Here is an 18,316-nt window from a genome sequence, read left to right as displayed (position 1 = left end):
TGAAAGAGGCAGGGGGAGTTTGGGGGGAGGCTGGGGGACAGGGCTGCAGGGCACCTACTGTTATCTGCCAGGTGTTGTAAGCCAGGGTCTAGGGTGAGCTCCACAGAGCAGCCTGGGATGGAGCAGCTGCTGCCTTGGAAGGGTGTGAGCTCCTGCTGATTGAACAGGCATTTATTGAGCACCTACTTGGTGCCAGGCATTATGGTAGGTGCTGGGTGAAGGGTGGCTCTGTCCGCCTGCCTTTCCACTCCGAGCACCTTTGAGCCCAGAGCTCAAACGCTGATGGGGAAGGGGGCAGACAGGGCTGGCCCATGTTGGAGAGAGCTGAAGGGCGGAGCCGCTTCTGGAAAGAGGTTGGGTGTGAGCTGGGGCTTCTTCCCCTTCCCCTGGGAGTGGAGAGTTGCCACGTGTGTGCAAAGGCAGGAGAGCCACAGCTGGCACAGGGCCCGGCCAGGTGAAGTTGGTGGCCTCCTGGCTGGTGCTGGGTCAGACACCTGGTGACATGGGCCGGGACCTGTGCTAGGTCTATAGCAGTGGCCGCCATTCTGTGAGAATCACGGGCATCAGCAACATCAACTTCCGAGCCGGCTTCTCCACCCAGCCCTCCCTGGATCTCAACCACACCATCGAGTGGCCCTTGCAAGGTACGGTGTCCCCCCTGTCGGCAGGCGCTCACTCGGGAAGTGGTGGAGGCTGGCGGCAGGCTGCCCACGCGTGACCATAGAATGGGCCCTGCAGAGGGGGAAGCTGGGACCACAGGGATAGACACTGGGCTCCGCGCCAGCTCCTCTCCACCAGCCCCAGCCCAGGTGACATAGTGACATTTTCCTTAAGAACATCCTCCCAGCCCCCAGAGGCTCCAGGAGACTCATTTTTACGTTTACTACTGAGTGTCCCTTTTACTCTTCTTTCTTTCTGCCAAAACTTGTCTGTCGAGAGTCCCACGGCCTCAGCATCGGAGAACTGCTTCCGAGATGAAGGAATGAAGGTCCTGGGGACTTGTGGTTGCCTCTGAGGCTGGTGGAGGCTGCACTAGCTGGGAGTGGGGGACATTGAAGTTGGGGGCTTGTTTTCCTGAATGGAAGCCACCCGCCAGGGTCTGAGGATGTGTGAGGCCTCCACAGACATACCCGGAGGAGCCTGGGCAGGCGGGGCTTCTGCCCAGGCGGTCCTGAGCTCTGTGCCAGAAAGTACCATCTGGAGGCGGGTCGGGGTCCCAACTTACAGTCTGGGAAGCATCAACCCTTGCCGTGGGTCATTCAGAGGGTGCTGCTGGGATTAGCTCAGAAGGGGAGGGCCCTGGACCACATCATAGCACTTTGGACCAGTAAGGAGGGACCCAAGTGGCACGTGCCAGTCCTGCCAGCAGTCCCACCTGCAGAGAGAAAGGGAGCTGGGAGGTCTCTGTCTGCTCTGCCAGAACCAGAGCAGGGAGAGCAGGCACACTGCGGTCCTCCTCAAAAGCCAGAAGAGGAGAGAAATTCCAAGGGTAGGGCATTAGTGGGGACTGACAGTGACCTGTTTCTAGGGCCAGTTCCCAGTGGGAGGTGAAGGAAGCTGCACGGGGCCCTCTTGGATGCCAGACATGTTTGGGAAGATGAGAAACAGCAGGCGCAGGCGCAGGCCGAACAGTCATCAGCACTTGGGCCCAGAGCTGGGGACACTGGGGCGTGGGGTAGGGTGACACCTGGATCTCGGGGAGCAGGCGCTGCACTCCGGTGGCCGGTGGTTGGGAGGGCAGTGAGGTCAGCACCGGCGTGCTTCACTTTCCAAAGCAGTCAGGGCTTCTGGGTTCTAAAATGCCCTTTCAAAAAAGGTGAGCGTTCCAGGGACCACACCTCCAGGGCTGCCCTTGAGGATCTCTGAAGAGAAAATGTTGGTATCTGTGGGAAAGGGAGGCATCTGACGGAAGCTCCCAGATCAGCTAAGGAAATCATGAAACTCAGATCCAGCTCTGTGTCCTGGGCTGACAGAGGGGAAAACACCTCATTTCCGTCCAGATAGAAAAGCCAAGCGGAGCTGAGCAGGGCAGAGAGAGGCAGAGCCTAGGCCCCCGCGCCGGAGCTGAGGCTACTTCCTGAAGCTTGACGGTCAGCACCAGAGGTCACGGGCTGGGCGAGAGGCACGTCCCTCCGCAGTCCTGCCCCAGCCCCACCAGGTCTGCGTCTGCAGGGGGCAGGGGGACAAGGGTTGGATGGACAGCCGTGTTTCAGGACCACGGACAGCACCAAGGTCCCCTTTCGCCCTGACCCACCCCCAGCAGGAGCTGGCCAGGGGTAGATGGTGAAGTGAGGAGCAGGCGCAGGGGGCCGAGCAGGCTGGGCTCCTGAGCTGTGGTCCAAAGGCCCCTGGATGGCGGACCCCAACCCAGGAGGACTGTGGAGACCAACCCAGACGCGGGCATCTTGTTCCTCCCCCTCCCCCTGCAGGGGTGCCCATCTCCCTGGTGATCAACTCTACGGGCCTGCAGGCGCCTGGCCGCCTGGACTCTGTGGAGCTCGCGCACCACTCAGGGCGGCCCCTCCTGACTCTGCCGGCGCGGCCCCTCTCCAACGGCTCCGCCCAGCAGCTGTGGGGCGGGCCGCCCTTCCACGCGCCCCAGGAGCGCTTCTATCTCAAAGTGAAGGGCAAGGACCACGAAGGAAATGCCCTGCTCCGAGTCTCTGGCGTTTCCTACAGTGGGGTGGCCCCAGGTGAGTGGTTGGCTCTCTGGTCCCCCAGCTCCCTGGCTACTCAGAGCCCCATTTCTTCCTGGATGCCACCCTACCTGGGCCACATTAGGAAACCTTTGCTCAGTACACTACTGTGGACAGCTGTCCCCTGCAAGGCATTAGCTTAAATACTGAGATGCTCCTACGCAGCCCTCGGCTCAAAGGTTTAAAACAAAGACATCTGTCCACCCGTCCACTCATCCATCCATGCATATCCATCCACCCTTCCTTCAACCCACCTACTCATCCATCCATCCACCCACCCCTCCACAATCATCCACCCACCCCTCCACACATCCATCCACCCACCCTTCCAATACACCCATCTACCCACCCACCCACCCACCCATCCATTCACCTACCTGTCCACCAATCTGCCCACCCAGCCACCCACCCAGCTATCGACCTTCATTTGCAGTGTCCACTGTGCATCAGCCATGGTACTGGGCGCCGTGGGCACCGCATGGCAGGGCAGATGTGGGTGCGGGCTCTTCTATAATCACAGTCACTGTCTGATCAGCAGCACGGGGACATTACTTCTCGTCACCATTTCCAGGACTTGCCACGGGCTTGTCCTGGGCCACACACCTGCCCTGTGCTGGCTCACTGCTCACAGAGGTTCTGAGACGTGCCCGAGACCCCCACAGAGGAGTGCTGGGATGTGGATGGACCACCTCTGTGAGCTCTGGGTGTCCCCGTCTACAGATGAGTAGGTGGACCAGGCTCCACAGGCTCACAAGGGCAGCACTCAGGTGCTCAGGGGCCACCCTCGGGGCGTGGGCCTGTGCACGGCTCTCCTCATGTGGCAGCTGCTGTTCCCCTCCTGTCACTGCAGGAGTGGGGCGTCTGTCATCTGGGCTTTGGCCTGCTGGGTTGACCCCACAGAGGCTGTGGGCTGGTTTCCTGTGTCTCTGAGGTGTATCACCAGGGTGGGGGGCTCCCCAAGGGCAGCAAGGGCTTCAACTTCCTGAGCTGCCCCTGTCCTGGGGCGGGATGGGGATCACTGGCCACTGGGCCCTCTCTGGCCTCATTGTCTTCCTCGTGCCACTGTCCTACCCTGGAGGTGCCTGGGGGAGCTCACAGGGCGGGCGGCAATGACATCCACGCATTTCTTTGTGGGGATCCCCTCAAGTGACAGTTCCTCTGTCCTCTCCAAAAGGGGTGCGGGCAGGGAGGACGTCCTCCTGAGCTGCCCACGGTGCCCCTGGTGGAGAGATCTTGAGGACCTGGGTGGGCACCTGGGGGCCTCCTCTTGTAGCCTCCACTGCTTGCTGTGCTTCCCGGGCCTCTTCTCTTGGTCTTTGGAGGCTTTAGGAGAATCTTCTGGAAGGACTTTCGGCAGGACTTTGCCCTGCTCCTTTAGCTGGACCAGGGTCTGGACTTAGCTCTGGGCGTTGGTCTCCATCTCAGCCTGGGTGGGAGGGGTGNTCTGGTGGGGCCGGGAGGGGCCGGGAGGCTGGAGCACCCTGGGCTGCGGGAGGGGAGCGCGCAGACTCGCTGCTGAAGGAATTCCAAGAGCTGAGGCTACTTCCTGAAGCTTGACGGTCAGCACCAGAGGTCACGGGCTGGGCGAGAGGCACGTCCCTCCGCAGTCCTGCCCCAGGTCTGGGGGGTCGGAAGTGCCCTTCGCATGGGCAGCTCTGGGTTGGGGATGCGGGGTGGACCTGGAGTCCCTGGGCCCTGTGGGCGCCTGGAAGAGGGAGCGGGGCTGGCTGCAGAGCTCCGCAGGCAGGGAGCACGGCTGCTGCACACCCTGAGGCTGCGGCTGCCGGCCCAACAGCCCTGTCCCCTGGGACGCGGCAGGAAGCCTGGAGCATGATGTCACCACCACCCCTCACCCGCTCATGCTCCGAGGAGGTCTGGTGCATTGCCTCACCCTCGGAGCATCCTGTGGCTCCTTTCCCTTCTGGTGGGGCCGGGAGGGGCCGGGAGGCTGGAGCACCCTGGGCTGCGGGAGGGGAGCGCGCAGACTCGCTGCTGAAGGAATTCCAAGAGCTGAGGCAAGCGCATGTGTCACTGACCAGGGTCAGGGAGGGGGGCAGTGGTGTCTGGTGGGGGCCCCAAGGGGCTCATTGCAAGCTGTGAGACTTATTGAAGTCTTGTTTTATCTAAAAAATGCGTGTGAATTTTGAATTCGCAGCCATGGTCCAACTGTACTTATTTTAAAATGAAAAAAAAAAAAAAAAAGTTTCTCCAACAAATACGGGCAGGCTGACCCTCCAGGCAGAGGCACCGGGGCAGGACCCTCCCACGCCCCCGGGGAGCCCCATGCAGCCTGGCGGCCTCGTGCCAGAGGGCAAACTGGTCCTGTGCCCTGTCCTGTGCCCTGCGGCCTTGAGTTGGGGAGCCTTCTCAGATACCAGATGCCCCTCCGGCGGTCATCGAGGTGCTTGGGGGCCCCCGTGTGGAAGCAGCACCCTGTGGTCAGTGCCACGGTGACCCACCTTTGCAGAGGTGGAAACACACTGCAGGGGACGCGCTGCCCCTGGGGAGCACTGATTCTTGGAGCCCAGGGCTGAGCCCCCACTGGCCTTCCCCTTCTGGGGCCTCCCTGTGGGTCTCCGTGGCTGGGGTGCAGAGGACAGGCTTTCAGGGCTGCCAGAGATCTCTGAGCCCTGGTCCTCACCCGCAGGTGCCCCCCTGGTCAGCATGCCACCCCGGATCCATGGCTACCTGCACCAGCCCCTGCTGGTCTCCTGCTCTGTGTACAGCTCCCTGCCCTTCCGGCTTCAGCTGCAGCGTGATGGAGCCAGGCTGGGCGAGGAGAGGCACTTCCAGTGAGTGACACCTGGCTGACTGTCCCCTGCCACAGGACTCCTGTGCAGCTCTAGAGAGATCTCAGGGGGGTGGGTGGCAGGAGAGGGACCTTGTTCTTGGTCGTATTATCTTCCTGGGTACCCCCTGAGAACTTCCGGCACCCCCTGAGGTAGGGGAGGGGTACGCCTGAGGCGCCCCTACTTCTAAGCTGCCACCCCAACATTGGTAGCTTTCCTTAGCTCCTGGAAAACTTGACCCACAGGGGGGCCCAGCTATGGGAGTCAGGTGTCCCCGACCCCCTCCTTGTGAATGGGAGCCTAGAATTCAGAGAGGGGAGTGCCTTTCTCAAAGTCACACAGCATATTGAGAAATTCGCATGCTCTTGGTTGCCTGCCTCTTATTCTTTCTGAGGATTTGGGGTCTGTCCTCTAAGCAGGGTCAGGGGCCTCAGGCTGGGCAAGGTTGGGGGCCTGGCTGAGGTCAGCGTGATGGTGAGGTCTGTTCTCGGCAGGGAGTCGGGAAACAGCAGCTGGGAGATCCCCCGGGCCTCCAAGGCGGAGGAAGGCAGCTACGAGTGCACAGCGGTCAGCAGGGCTGGCACTGGGCGGGCCAAGGCCCAGGTCATTGTCACAGGTCTGTCCTCGCCCTACCCCACGCCCTCCCCTCTCTCCCGACCCTCCCTCTAAGATTCCTCCCGGCAGGTCTCCATTCATGGGTGGCTCACTGACCGCCAGCGGACAGGGTCTGTCCCTCCCCCGTGGTGTGGTGACTGTCGGCCACCTGCCTGCCGCCTGCCCTCAGGCCTCTCCCCGGGCCCTGGCGTGGGGTCTCCGTGGGAGGAAGTTCAGACACTCCAGCTCGGGTCACCGTCCTGCCCGCCTCCGTCCCACCCTGACCTCTTGGTTTGTCATTTGGGCTTGGCCAGCCCCAGGCCCTCTCGGGGGCCACTGTCCCTCTTGCAGTCCCCATCCTTGAGTGCCCCAGGCCCTGCCAGAACAGCACCATCGAGCTGCGGATGATCAGAAATGCCACAAACCCTCTCAGAATAAAATTGACTTTATTTTTAAAAATTGCAGTCTCGGCTCTGCAGGGAAGAAACCAGACTGCGGGGCTCTGCATCCAGGTCTTAAGGAGAGCTGGGTGTGCCCCGCTGGGGCTGGGGCGGGGCTGGGGTGGGGCACCTGGAATCCCCAAGGCGCAGCATCCTCACCTGTTTACTTTCCAACCTTGTTCTGTGTTTGCATCTTAACATAGATGCCTACCAACCCAGGTCTTCTACTTTTGGTGGTGGAGATGAGACCCAGGGGTGCTCTACCCTGAGCTCCTTCCTCAGCCCTTATTTGGGGCAGGGTCTTGCAAAGTTGCTTAGGGCCTCATTAGATTGCTGAGGCTGGCCTTGAACTTGGGATCCTCCTGCCTCAGCCTCCTGATTTGGTGGGATGACAGGCATGGCCACCGTGCCCAGCAACGATCCCATTTACCACTTCACGGTACAGCAGGGGTGTTACGACGAGTACAGGAAAGTAGAACAGTGCAGCTGCTGTGCCGGTCACTCAGACTCAACCCTCGCTAACTCCGATTCGGCTGCATTTGCTTTTTTGTTGAAATATTTTAAACCAAATGATAAAGCATCCGGACACTTCCATCCCCTAACAACAGTGGATGGTCCTGTGTAACAAAGTTTCCAGGTCACACCTGGCAGTAATGCCATTCAGCTGTTGTCCACAGTCAACTGTCCTCATTTGTTCCCAGAGTGCCATCGCCCATTGGTTTCTAGGACGTCATTTCTCATGGCCACAGAGCATGCGTGTGCTTGGCGTGTGGTTGTTGGGGTGCAGCCCTTGGCTGGTCGTCAGGCCCTGGTGCCTGTGCTGCGAGGTCTCTGGTCTTGTCCCGGTGCCCTTTGCTCCGGGTGGTCCATGTTTGTGGCAGGGGTCTCATTCCTGGGAGCAGCCCTGCTGTGGGGCGGGTGGTCCCAGCGGCTCTCCAGGCCTTGTTCCCTGGGTGGAGTCCCCGCCTCAGCCTGCGTCCTTCCTGTGCTCCTGTTGCTGCAGATCCCCCACCGCAGCTGGTCCCTGGCCCCAACGTGACTGTGTCCCCCGGAGACACCGCCGTCCTATCATGCCAAGTCCTGGACAAAGCCCCCTACAATCTGACGTGGGTCCGGGACTGGCGGGTCCTGCCAGCCTCAAGGGACCGAGTCACCCAGCTGGCCGACCTGTCCCTGGAGGTCAGCAGCATCATCCCCAGTGACGCTGGACGGTACCAGTGTGTAGCCAGCAACGCCAATGGGGTCACCAGGGCATCCACCTGGCTCCTGGTGCGAGGTGAGGCTCCTCCTGCTGCTGTTCTCCCAAGGTCGGCCCTCCATGCCGCCTGGCGTCCACCCTAACAGCCCGTCTTTCCACCCCTCTGCCCACACAGCGTCTCTGGTGGGCAGCAGCAGCTTTTTCAATGTGTTCTGAACCTTTAGGGAAAGAAGATTCTGTAGCCGCCTAGCCAAAGCCTAGTGCTTCTTGCTGTTGGGAAGTTCCTTCTAACATCTAACCTAAACGTCTGCTGCTATAGACCCAGCCAGTTTCTCTGTGTCTTTTCCTTTTCCCACGGCCTCCTTCTGCCCCAATGTCCTGGAGCCTGTGGAAGCGCAGAGACCAGCTCTGAACGGCACAGAGGGGGCAGCGGAAGGAGCACCACTTGGGTTTTTACGGCCTGGGTGTGGCCTGTGTGTCCCCAGGACTTAGCAGACCCTCTTCCCGGGTGCTGTTTCTCCAGGCATAAGAATGGACTATTTAACAAGCATTTCCTGTGCCCCTGACCCTGCATGGAGCCTGGAGCGTGTTGAGCAGGGTTCAGAGGCCCTGTCTCAGCCCTGCGGGGACAGCTCTGTCACGCCTGCCGCGGGTGTGGGGGGCTGTGTTGGCCTTTCCAGGGGAGCCTCTGGGGGCGCCTGCGCCTCACAGTCTGTCTGCTGAGACTCCTGAGCGCCAGGAGGAACCTGGGGCCATCCTAGGGCAGGCCTCGGGGTCCAGCTGGAGGTCACTGGAGCGAGACCGTCCCCAGCCCTGGCCGCTGCCTGACCTCTCCCGAAGCCTCCCGGGGCACACGGATCAGGCACCCTCCGCAGGCAGGGGGTTTCCAGCCGGGCATCAGGGCCTGTGGCTGGACGGCCACCTGGCCTCCCCCATCCCCCGGCAGCCACCAGGGATCCGGGCCCTTGGCCTTTGCTTCCTCCGTCTCACCTCCATCTGCGGCTGGGGAGGGTGGGGCTGGGCACCGGGGACAGCCCTGTCGGCTTGCGCCATCTGTCGCTCCGGGCCACAGAGGCCCCGCAGGTCGGCATCGACACCAGGTCCCAGCACTACTCCCAGAGCGAGGAGGTGAAGATCAGCTGCTCGGCCTCGGGGTACCCCACACCCCACATCTCCTGGAGCCGAGAGGGCCTGGCCCTGCAAGAGGACGGCAGGTGAGGGGCCCGGGACACAGAGCCTGGCAGCAGGGGCACAAGGACCCCCTGGGCCTTGATCTGAAGGTGGGGAGTGGCGTTGCCCTTCCTTCCTCCTGGGACCAGCTAAGACCTGGGGACATCACCACTTTGTTGACGTATCAGTGCCACAGTGTGGTTAGGAGTTCAGGCTCCAGAGGCCAGCTCTGCCCTTCAGGCTGTGTGACCTTGACCAATTTGCTTTCCCTCTCTGAGCCTCATGAATTAAAAAAGAGAATGTACGTAAAGTGCTTGGCACTCAGCTTGGCCCGGAGAAGGTCGCCAGTGCAGAATGGCAGTCACCAGCAGGGCTAATTTGTTATTAACGATGTGGAGTTACTCCTTATGTGACCAGCATGTTTTCATGGCTTGACTCCAGAATCCAAGTGGACACCCAGGGGACCCTGATCATTCGGGGGTTAGCCCCTGAGGATGCTGGGAATTACAGCTGCCAGGCTACCAACGAGGTTGGCAGAGACGAGGAGACGGTCACCCTCTACTACACAGGTACTTGGGCCACTGCTGTCTGCAGGAGGGACCCTGCCTCCCTCCTGTCCCCACCTTTATTGAGCCTCTGTGATGTGGCAGGCCCTGGGGTCCAGGCTGTGTGCCAAGCCTCCTGTCTAGAGGAACCTACGTTCTGGCGGGAGGAGGTGCCTGAGCAGGCGGGGCGTGGGGGGTGGGGTGGGGGAGCCCCGGGTGGGGGAGGTCTTGCCCTGGGCCCTGTGCGGTTGGTCCCACCCTGTCGTCTGCCCACGCAGAGCCACCATCCATCTCCGCCGTCAACGCCGTGGTGCTCGCAGCCGTGGGGGACGAAGCTGTGCTGGAGTGCAAGGCGTCTGGGGTCCCCCCACCCCGAGTCATCTGGTATCGAGGTGTGTGGGGTGGGGAGTGGCCCTGGGGGGGTGGGGTGTCCCAGCAGGGGTCCCACAGGAGAGCCAGCTGTCTCCAGCAGTCCCCACCGCTGTGTCCACGGTGCTGGCCCAGGACTGGGGAGCCCCTGGGTCGGACCCAGATTTGGATTCTGGCACCCTGGATGACCTTGGGTACGTGGCTGGGCCTCTCTGAGGCTCGGCTTCCTTATCTGGGAAGCGGGGAGCCGCTGTGGTCAGCTGTGAGTCTCAGATGGGCCCCTAGGTTGCGAGGTCAGGCAGCGGGCTGTGCTCGTGCCCCGAGCAGTGGTGACGGCCGCGTGATGGTCTAAGGAACAGGACAGATAGTTGCTCTGGGCTCCAGGGGAGCCGGGGGTGGGGGCTTCATGGCACCCCATGCCCAGCAGGGACTTTCTAGACAGGGTACTGCACTGAGCTCCTTCTCAGTGTCAGCCAGGGTCCCCATCAGGCCTGGCTGGGCAGGGAGGGGAGCTGGTGTCAACGGGGCCGAGCTGCAGTTGGGGAAGAGGGACAGTTTCTGAAGTTGGGCAGAGTGAGGGCCACACAGCAGCATGGACGTGCACCATGCCACCGACCCGGACACCCAACAGGGCTAAGACGGCCCAGTTCAGGCCACGGGTGTCCTACACACTGGGACCCAGAGTTGAACAGAAGAGGGTGTCAGTCTCAGGGAGACCATTGGGCCACAGGCCCTGGGGGACACGGGTGGCTCAGGAGGCCTTCCTGGGGGGACCTCAGAGAAGCAGGCATGGAAGGACATGGTCACCTAAGGGCTCCCTGGGACCCTCCAAGAGCAGGTCTCAACCTTAGTGGGGACCCAGGCCCAGGGAAGGGAGGCCCCCGTGTGGAGCCCTTGGGTGACAGGCCTGCCTTGTTGGGGACTGGCTGAGCCCAGGCCTGGTCAACAGAGGGGCGCAGGGAAGGTCCGAGACCCCGCAGGCCTGGACCCCGGGATCTGAAGCCCCCTCCCGGCCTGTGGAGATGCCAGGGTCAGGGAGCGGCCGCAGCCCCAGACCCCGGGCCCTGCTGACGCCCTCCATCTTGGTCCAGGGGGTCTGGAGATGATTCTGGCCCCGGAGGCCTCCAGCTCCGGGAGGCTACGGATCCCTGCGGCTCGGGAGAGGGACGCTGGCGTCTACACCTGCCGGGCCGTGAACGAGCTGGGCGGCGCCTCTGCGGAGATCCAGCTGGAGGTTGGACGTGAGTGCGCCTGCCCTCTGCCCCGCCCTGTCCCCCTCCAGATGGCCTTCTCCAGAGGCGCCCTGTGACATGGCTCCCGGAGGGCGAGTGAGTCTGGGAGAAGAGGGACACGGAGGGTCAGAGAAAGCCCAAGAGGAAGCCACAGTCCTGTGGCCTGCCAGCCTTGAGCGTGCGAGCATCATGTCCACCGTGTCCTGTGGTCACTCAGGCCGACCCTGGGCAAGAGACCCACGAGGGCGTGAGCAGCAGGAGGCTGGGGTCTCTGGGCCGTCCTGGGGGCTGCCCAGACCCAGGGCCTTGGACTTCCTGTCTGCACCCTGGGCTGGCGGGCTGCCTCCAGCTGCGTTGGGCGGCCCCCTGAACAGCACAGGGTGGGTGAGTGGGGGCCGTGAGCCCCCTGTGGACGGGGAGTCTGCATTCCTCCGTGGATGGTGGGTGGCCTTGGCTGTGGTCCCCGTGGTGGCTGAGTTCCCGGCCTGGTTCTGGGCGCTGGGACTCGACAGGCAGCCGTGGGCACAGCTCCTGGGCACACTGAGTCGAGACAGGTGGCCGCGAGGACCAGCCGCAGCCATGGCAGAAGAGACGGGTGGGAGTTCTTGGGGCGCAGAGAGGGGCTGTGCTTGTCTGGGCCGGGCGGGTGGGCACCAAGGGTCCCAGGAGGGCCAGGCCCTGGCTGGAGGAGCCCAGTCTGGAGGTCTGCCCAGGAGGCAGGGCGGGCATGTCCGTGGCCTCCTTCCTTTGTCATTCATTCCAACCCGAGGTCGGCAGGTGCCTGTGTGCTGGGCCCTGTCGTGTGGGGACACAGTGGCAGGTGAGACACAGCCCTGCCTTGATGTTGGTCAGGGGCCCAAGCAGGCAGCCAGGCTGGACGATGTAGGGGGCCATGGAAACCCTGAGACTGGAGCTGACCCCGCAGGGGGGCTGGGAGGGCTTCCCGGAGGAGGGGATGTCGGAGCTGAAACTGGAAGCCACCAGATAGGTGAGGAGCGGAGAAGCGTCCCAGGAAAAGGGGACGGCAGGGGACAAGCCACCTGCACAGGGAGCAGGCAGGGAGCGGTCCTCCAGGGAGCTGCCTCGGAGTCTGGGCATCGTCCTGGAGGGGAAGCTCAGGGTGGAGAGTGATGTGCCGGGTCTGGGCCCGGGAGCCACCACTGCCCGGTGTCTGCCAGCTCTGCGCCGTTTCTGGTGCCCGCGTGGCTCATCCTCACCGCCCTTGGTGTTGGGGCCCCGTCTCCCCTTCACAGAGAGGGTGAGTGGGTTGGCCAGGTCACAGGCTGGTAATGGCAGAGCTGAGATGCTGGGCCCTTGACCTTGGTCCCATGCTGTCCTGCAGGTGAGCTTGGACAGCCCTCTGCTCTCCGGCCCCTCATTGGCAGATGCCCTTGAGGTGTGCAAGTGAGAGATGAGGGGGGCCTGCGACATGGGGGGCTCTGAGCAAGCCACCGTCCCTGTATGGACTGGAAGGTGCAGGTGACGGTGCCCGGGAGACTGGGTGTGGCACTGCTGTGGGCAGCCGGCCCTGGCTCCACATCTGTTCTTCTCAGCAGAACCTTGTTTCTTTGGGCACCAGGTCCGCGCCTGCCTGGTCCTGCCCTTTGCTGTCTTCTGTTGGCCCTGGAGCCGCTCCCTGGGTTGGAGGAAGGAGGCGCTGGCGCCCAGGGAGGGCTTCTGGGAGACGAGGTGGCCCTGCAGCTGTGCCCCGGGCCGGGCCGGGCCAGCCTGGCAGCAGTGGTGGGAAGTCAGATCCCCTCCTCTCCCGGGGCAGCTGGGGTCTGGCTTTCCTGCCAGGCAGGGAGCAGGGGGCCCTGGGCCCGCTTCCTGCTGTCCAGCTGGGAACGGGCTTCCTGATGGCATTTGGGGTGCAGGAGGGAGGCAGCCCCCTGTCCCTGACAGCAGGTGCCTGCTGTGGGGCAGCCTGCAAGGACTCCTGGGGATTGAACTCGGCACTCCACCACTGCGCCCCATCCCCAGCCCTATTTTGTATTTTTAATTTAGAGACAGGGTGCTTAGTGCCTCGCTGTGAGGTTGGCCTTGAACTTTCGATCCTCCTGCCTCAAGCTCCCCAGCCACTGGGATTACAGGCATGGGCCACCACGTCCAGCTGCAAAAAACTTTTTGTTTTTGCAACGCTGGGGACAGAACTGGGGTCTCGTGCATGCTGGGCCAGCACCCCACCACTGAGCCACGCCCCATCATCTTCTGGGCCTGGCATCTGCCAGTGGTACCACGCCTGTCCCAGCTGTCGTGGACTGAACCACAGTCAGCCTTGCCTCTAGTGCCAGGCCAGGGGGGTGGAGGGCCTCCCCATGGCACGGTGACCCCATCCTCAAGTCAGGTCCTGGATAAGTTACCTTTCCCCTCAAGTCCCCTGTCTTTTGTCTTCTTGTTTTGGTCTCTGCTTCTTGCCCTGACCTGGAGCCTTCCTGTGGGCGATCAGGGCCAGGGGCACTTCCCTGAGGGCAGGGAGAAGAGGCGCTGTGGTCCCCGGGCACCTCTCTAGCAGGCAGCAGGTGCAGAGTCCCGAGTGCCCTTAAGTTTAAAGGCCCCTGACGACATTCCAATTGTAACTTTTTAAAAAATCAGAATTTAAAATGAGGAATGGTGAATAAAGATGAGCCGGGAGTGGGTGTGGTTCTGTGCCAGCGTAGTTAGAAAATGGTCCCCAATCCTCCTTTTGAAGGAAGACACCCTGAAAGTCACCCCAGGCAGCCTCCAGGCCCCCTTGCAGGGCCTCCGGGGGATGAGTCCTCGGGAGGGCGGGGCGTGAGTCTCTGTGGGGCACCCTCCCCTCCTCAGTGCCACGTGACCGTGCCCTCCGAGTGCCGGCCTGAGGCTGGGCCTCCCCAGGTCCACATGTCCAGCTGCAAGGTCCTGGGGCCTGACGTGCCTCCCTCATCCTGGCCAATCCTCATCAGGCTGGGCTCTCTGGAGCTGGCTCTGTCCCCACGGTCCTGCCCCAGGCTCCGAGCCAGGCCTGCAGGGGTGCTTGTCAGTGACCGAGCCCTGGGACCTCAGGCACGGGAACCAGGGTGAAAATAGTCACCTCTTTCCAGAGGGGAAACAGCCCAGAGTGGCCAAGGGCTCTGTCCAGGGTGCCTGGGGCAGAGGCAGACAGGGGCTCTGACCAGGCCTTGGCCTTCAGGCCAGTGTCACTTGCTCCCAAAGGAGGGGATGAGGTGGCAGAGGGTTTCCATCTCTGTCACCTCAGTATGGTCCTTAGCATCCTGGGGGCTTTTCTCTCTGGAAAATCCCAGGGAAGGGAGCCGAGGGGGACTGCTGGCCTGGTGTGTGCACTGCCTGGCTCTGCAGAGGCCTCCCTTCCCTCCGAGCCTCCCCGCCTCCTCCTCCCACCTTCCCTCCCTTCCCTTGGGCTCTGCCAGGCCCAAGGGAACAGTGCTGCCTGTTGCTGGTCAGGCCTCTGGGTCCCCAGGGCTGGCTGGTAGGAGTCGGGTGGGAGCCCGCCGCAGTGACCCGCAGCCCCCAGAACCTGTCACAGGCCTGGACTCGCCCTGCCTCCCTAAGGCCCTGCTGCTGCAGCAGAGCCCCACAGACGGGAGCGTAACCAGGGACACTGTGTCTCCTGGCTCTGGAGGCTTCGAGTGGCTTCGGGCTGGTTCTGCGGGGCCTGTCCTGGGGCAGCTGGCCGCCTGTTCACCGTGTCCTCACGTGGTCTTTCCTTGGTGCAGAGAGAGGAAACGAGGTCTCTGGGGTGCCTTCTTTTAAGGGTGCCGACCTCCTATGGGGTTCCCACCCTCATGGCCTCACCTAACCCTGATTCCTCCCAGAGGCCCCACCTCCAGGGCCATCACCCTGGGGGAGGAGCTTCAAAAGGTGAGCTTTGGGCCAGGTGTGGTGGCTCCCACCTGTGATCCCAGGAACTCAGGAGGCTGAGGCAGGAGGATGGCAACTCTGAGGCCAGTCTCAGCCATTTACCAAGACCCTGTCTCCAAATAAAAAACAAAAAAGATTCAGGGGTGCAGGTTCTGGGCTCGATCCCCAGTGCCCAAAACAACTTGGGGTTCAGCCCAGAGCAGATGAGGGTTAACTCACTCAGCCCAAGTTCTCAGTTCTGTGAATATTGCAGAGAATTTTATGCAGGTGCATTAGCATGGTGGGGAATCATAATCCAGAGCTCAGATATCCTTTGTATAAGTTTCCGTGTATGTGGAAACAGAAGACATGACTCTTCTTCCTGGGTATCCACAGGGCACCGCTGTTGCTCAGGTGACGTTCATGTAGCCCAGCCTCATCTGCATGACAGGGCTCAGTGGGCTAGCGGGTGGGCTCCCACTTGAGCCCCGGGAAGTCCCTCCTGCTGCCGCGGTGGGAATGGGTGCGAGGGGGAGGGGGAGCAGCCAGGGGCTAAAGTGGAAGTGAACAGGACCAGGACGAGGCAGAAGGCGTCACTGCTAACAGGTAGACAGGGAGCAGGACTGGGACAGGCCGAGGACTGTCCAGGGGCAGCTCGACTTGGCCTCAGGGGCTCAGCGAGAGGTCTGGCTTGGTGGCGTGGCAAAGCCGCACCCAGGGCCAGGGCCCTGTAGAAACGGTGACCCAGGAGACGGGGCGCGCCTGCCCAGGCCCCAGGGTGGGGGTGGGTCTGGCTGCGCCTCCTCCTCCTTCGGGAATTTCCCTGGTGTTTGGAGGTCCTGGGCACCTGCCTCGTCCCCGAGGGCAGAGGGGGATTCGATGGACGGGGAAGTGGAGACTTCCCTGGCGCTGGACTCAACGGCTAATGAAGGCAGGGACCTCCTGGTGGGTGGGTCTAGGACCTCAGCAGGCAACGCCCCGGCCGCTGGGGAGGGCTGGACCTTGGGCTTGGACCAGCTCCCCACCTGTGAAGGACAGAAGGGACTGTGTCTCTTTTCTCCCTTCCTGGTTGATGGAAGGTGACGCTGCGGTGTTTGGTCCTGTGACTATCCATCGGGCCGTTTGCTCGTTGGCCTGGGCAGTGCTGCTGAGGCCTGTTGTCTGGTGCCCAGGGCCCCTCTCGCCTCCAGTGTCCTACTTTGGACCCAGAGACGATGCCATGTTTTCTATAATAAATAGGTTTTGATTTTGTAGCATTTTACAAGTTCAGCAAATGGGGAGACACTTAGGGGAGGGTACAAGAGACCTCTGGTCCCCCGGAAGGCAGCTAGTTGGGGTGCCATAGAGCAGATAGGGCCATGGAAATGCCAGAGATGGACATGATTGCTGGCCTTGTTCTCCCCTGCACAGGACAGCCAGCTATGCACACCGGGGGTGCGTGCAGGAGCCCCCCGAGGAGCCTCGTGGGCCCAGGCGGAGGCCGGGTAGAGAGGGGAGTCTGGGAGGCAGGAGGGCTCACACCAGCCCCTGCCTTGGCCACATCTCAGTCAGACTCGGCCACACACGTGTCCCTGTGGCTGGAGTGGGGCTTGGTGGTGTCCTTCTGGGGAGGAGCCCCAGTCAGGAGCAGGTATGTTGCTGTGGTAAAGCACGCCCGGTGGCCACCGTCCACAGGAGTCTGCCTCTGCCTTGTCCTGATAGCTCGCTAGAGGTGGGCCCCACCAGGCTCAGGCTGGCCACGGAGCCCTGGACAGGAACCAGATTCCAGGTTCACAGGCGGCTAGAAGAGGGCACACCAGCAAAGAGAGATGGTGGGTGACAATCCCTGGGTTCCGGCCCACGGGACCCCCTGCAGACGCCCCACCTCCCTGCAGATGCGCCTCGGGTGACAGAGCTACCTCAGGAAGTTACCGTGGAGCTGGGCAGGAGCGCCTTCCTGACGTGCCGGGCCACGGGCCGCCCACCCCCAACGGTCACCTGGCGTCGTGGAGATGGCCAGCCCCTGGGGCCCAGGAGGGGCAGCAAGAATGGCCAGTGGGATTCAGGAGTGCTGTTCTTTGAAAGTAAGAGATTAGGCTGGGTCAGGGTGGGCTGGGTGGCCGGGGACGGTACCTGACCCCATCACTGAGCCCAGAGAGCAGATGGAGTGACCCCCAGCTACGTCATTCCACTGCCCTGAACCTGGGCATGACATGGTAATGACAAAACCCACCTGCAGACCAGGCCCGCCTACGGGGTTGCCGTGTGGGTAACCGTATACAGGGATGGGCTCAGGCCCGGTGCGTGCTGAGCGCCGTGCAGGCCTGAGCTGTCCCCTTCGCCCCTCGGTTTGCAGCGTCTCCCTGACTGCTCCCCGCCACACCAGGCACAGGTGCCGAGTCACCCCATTCTACAGGCGAGCAGGCCAAGGCCCTCCCAAGGTCTAGCAAGGCCTTGTCCCTCTCCTCTCCGGCACGCTAGCCCTCCCCTGAACCTCTGCAGGGCCAGCTTGGTCAGGGGCTCTCTGGGTCCAGGGCTGGAGCCCTCGGGGGCCCTGGCAGTCAGGCCTCTTTCCTGACCTCAGGCGCGGCCCCTGAAGACCAGGCCCCATATGTGTGTGAAGCTCGGAATGTCTTTGGGAAGGTCCAGGCCGAGACGCGGCTCTCCGTCACTGGGCATGGTTCGCTGGTGGATCTGAGGGCTGTGGGAGGTGGGGGGCAGGCACTCCCTGGGGTCCCAGCCAGTCCCGGCCACCATGCCCTCCAGGACAGCTGTGCTCACAGCCAGGCTTCCAAGAGGAGCGGCTGTGTCCCTGCTTCCTGGGCAGTGTCCTGGGGGACCTTTGACCCTCTAGGAGCCCCATCCTGATGCTCTTACCAGTTCCCTGGGGAAGGGGCTGGGTCAGGGCCTCTGTCCCCGGTGACTGCCGACACCGTCTCCTCTCCCCACAGCCCCCCCACAGATCGCCAGCAGTGCCCCCACCGTCCGGGTCCTGGAGGGGCAGCCTGTGTCCTTGCCCTGCATCACCCTGGCCGGGAGGCCCCTCCCCGAGAGGCGCTGGCTCAAGGCGGGCCTGCCTGTGAGTGCTGGGCCCTTCGGGGGCCCCGGGGCAGTGGCACCCAGAGACAGAGGGGACTGTCACATCCGTGCTTCTGTCTCTGTCTTGAAAAGTCCTCTTCCCTTCTCCCTCTTTCCTGCCCCACTCCAGAGCCTCCCTGCCAGGTCCCCAGGCTGGGATGTCCTTAGAAGCCCCTTGGGGAGTTTGTAAATGTCCTGGTATTAGACCTCACTCTCAGCGATCACATCAGGACTCTGGGATAGGAACCCAACCGTTGTGAACCACAGTTGGTTTAGGAAAATAACTCCCCGGGTGTTTCCGGTGCGCAGTGGGAGAGCAGCGTGTGCAGGGATCGTCCTCTATTAACTGTGAGCTTCTTGAGGCCAAGAATATGGCTAATTTGTCTCTCTGCCCCAGTGGCCATGGC

General features: G+C 62.4%; 1 protein-coding gene across 1 annotated transcript in view; it reads left to right on the top strand.

The window, feature by feature from the left end:
• Hmcn2 (hemicentin 2) overlaps positions 1-18,316 on the top strand; it is a 116,761-nt gene that overhangs the window by 11,783 nt on the left and 86,662 nt on the right. Inside the window, 12 exon segments of the mRNA XM_048812790.1 lie at positions 524-644; positions 2,430-2,693; positions 5,344-5,488; positions 5,980-6,101; positions 7,523-7,795; positions 8,790-8,931; positions 9,329-9,456; positions 9,711-9,824; positions 10,893-11,042; positions 16,727-16,915; positions 17,416-17,511; positions 17,783-17,910. Coding sequence (XP_048668747.1) covers positions 524-644; positions 2,430-2,693; positions 5,344-5,488; positions 5,980-6,101; positions 7,523-7,795; positions 8,790-8,931; positions 9,329-9,456; positions 9,711-9,824; positions 10,893-11,042; positions 16,727-16,915; positions 17,416-17,511; positions 17,783-17,910 — 1,872 coding nt within the window.

The sequence above is a fragment of the Marmota marmota genome, unplaced genomic scaffold (genome assembly GCF_001458135.2).
Source record: "Marmota marmota marmota unplaced genomic scaffold, marMar, whole genome shotgun sequence".
NCBI classification, from domain to species: Eukaryota; Metazoa; Chordata; class Mammalia; order Rodentia; family Sciuridae; genus Marmota; species Marmota marmota.
This window is presented reverse-complemented; position numbering and strand designations above follow the sequence as displayed.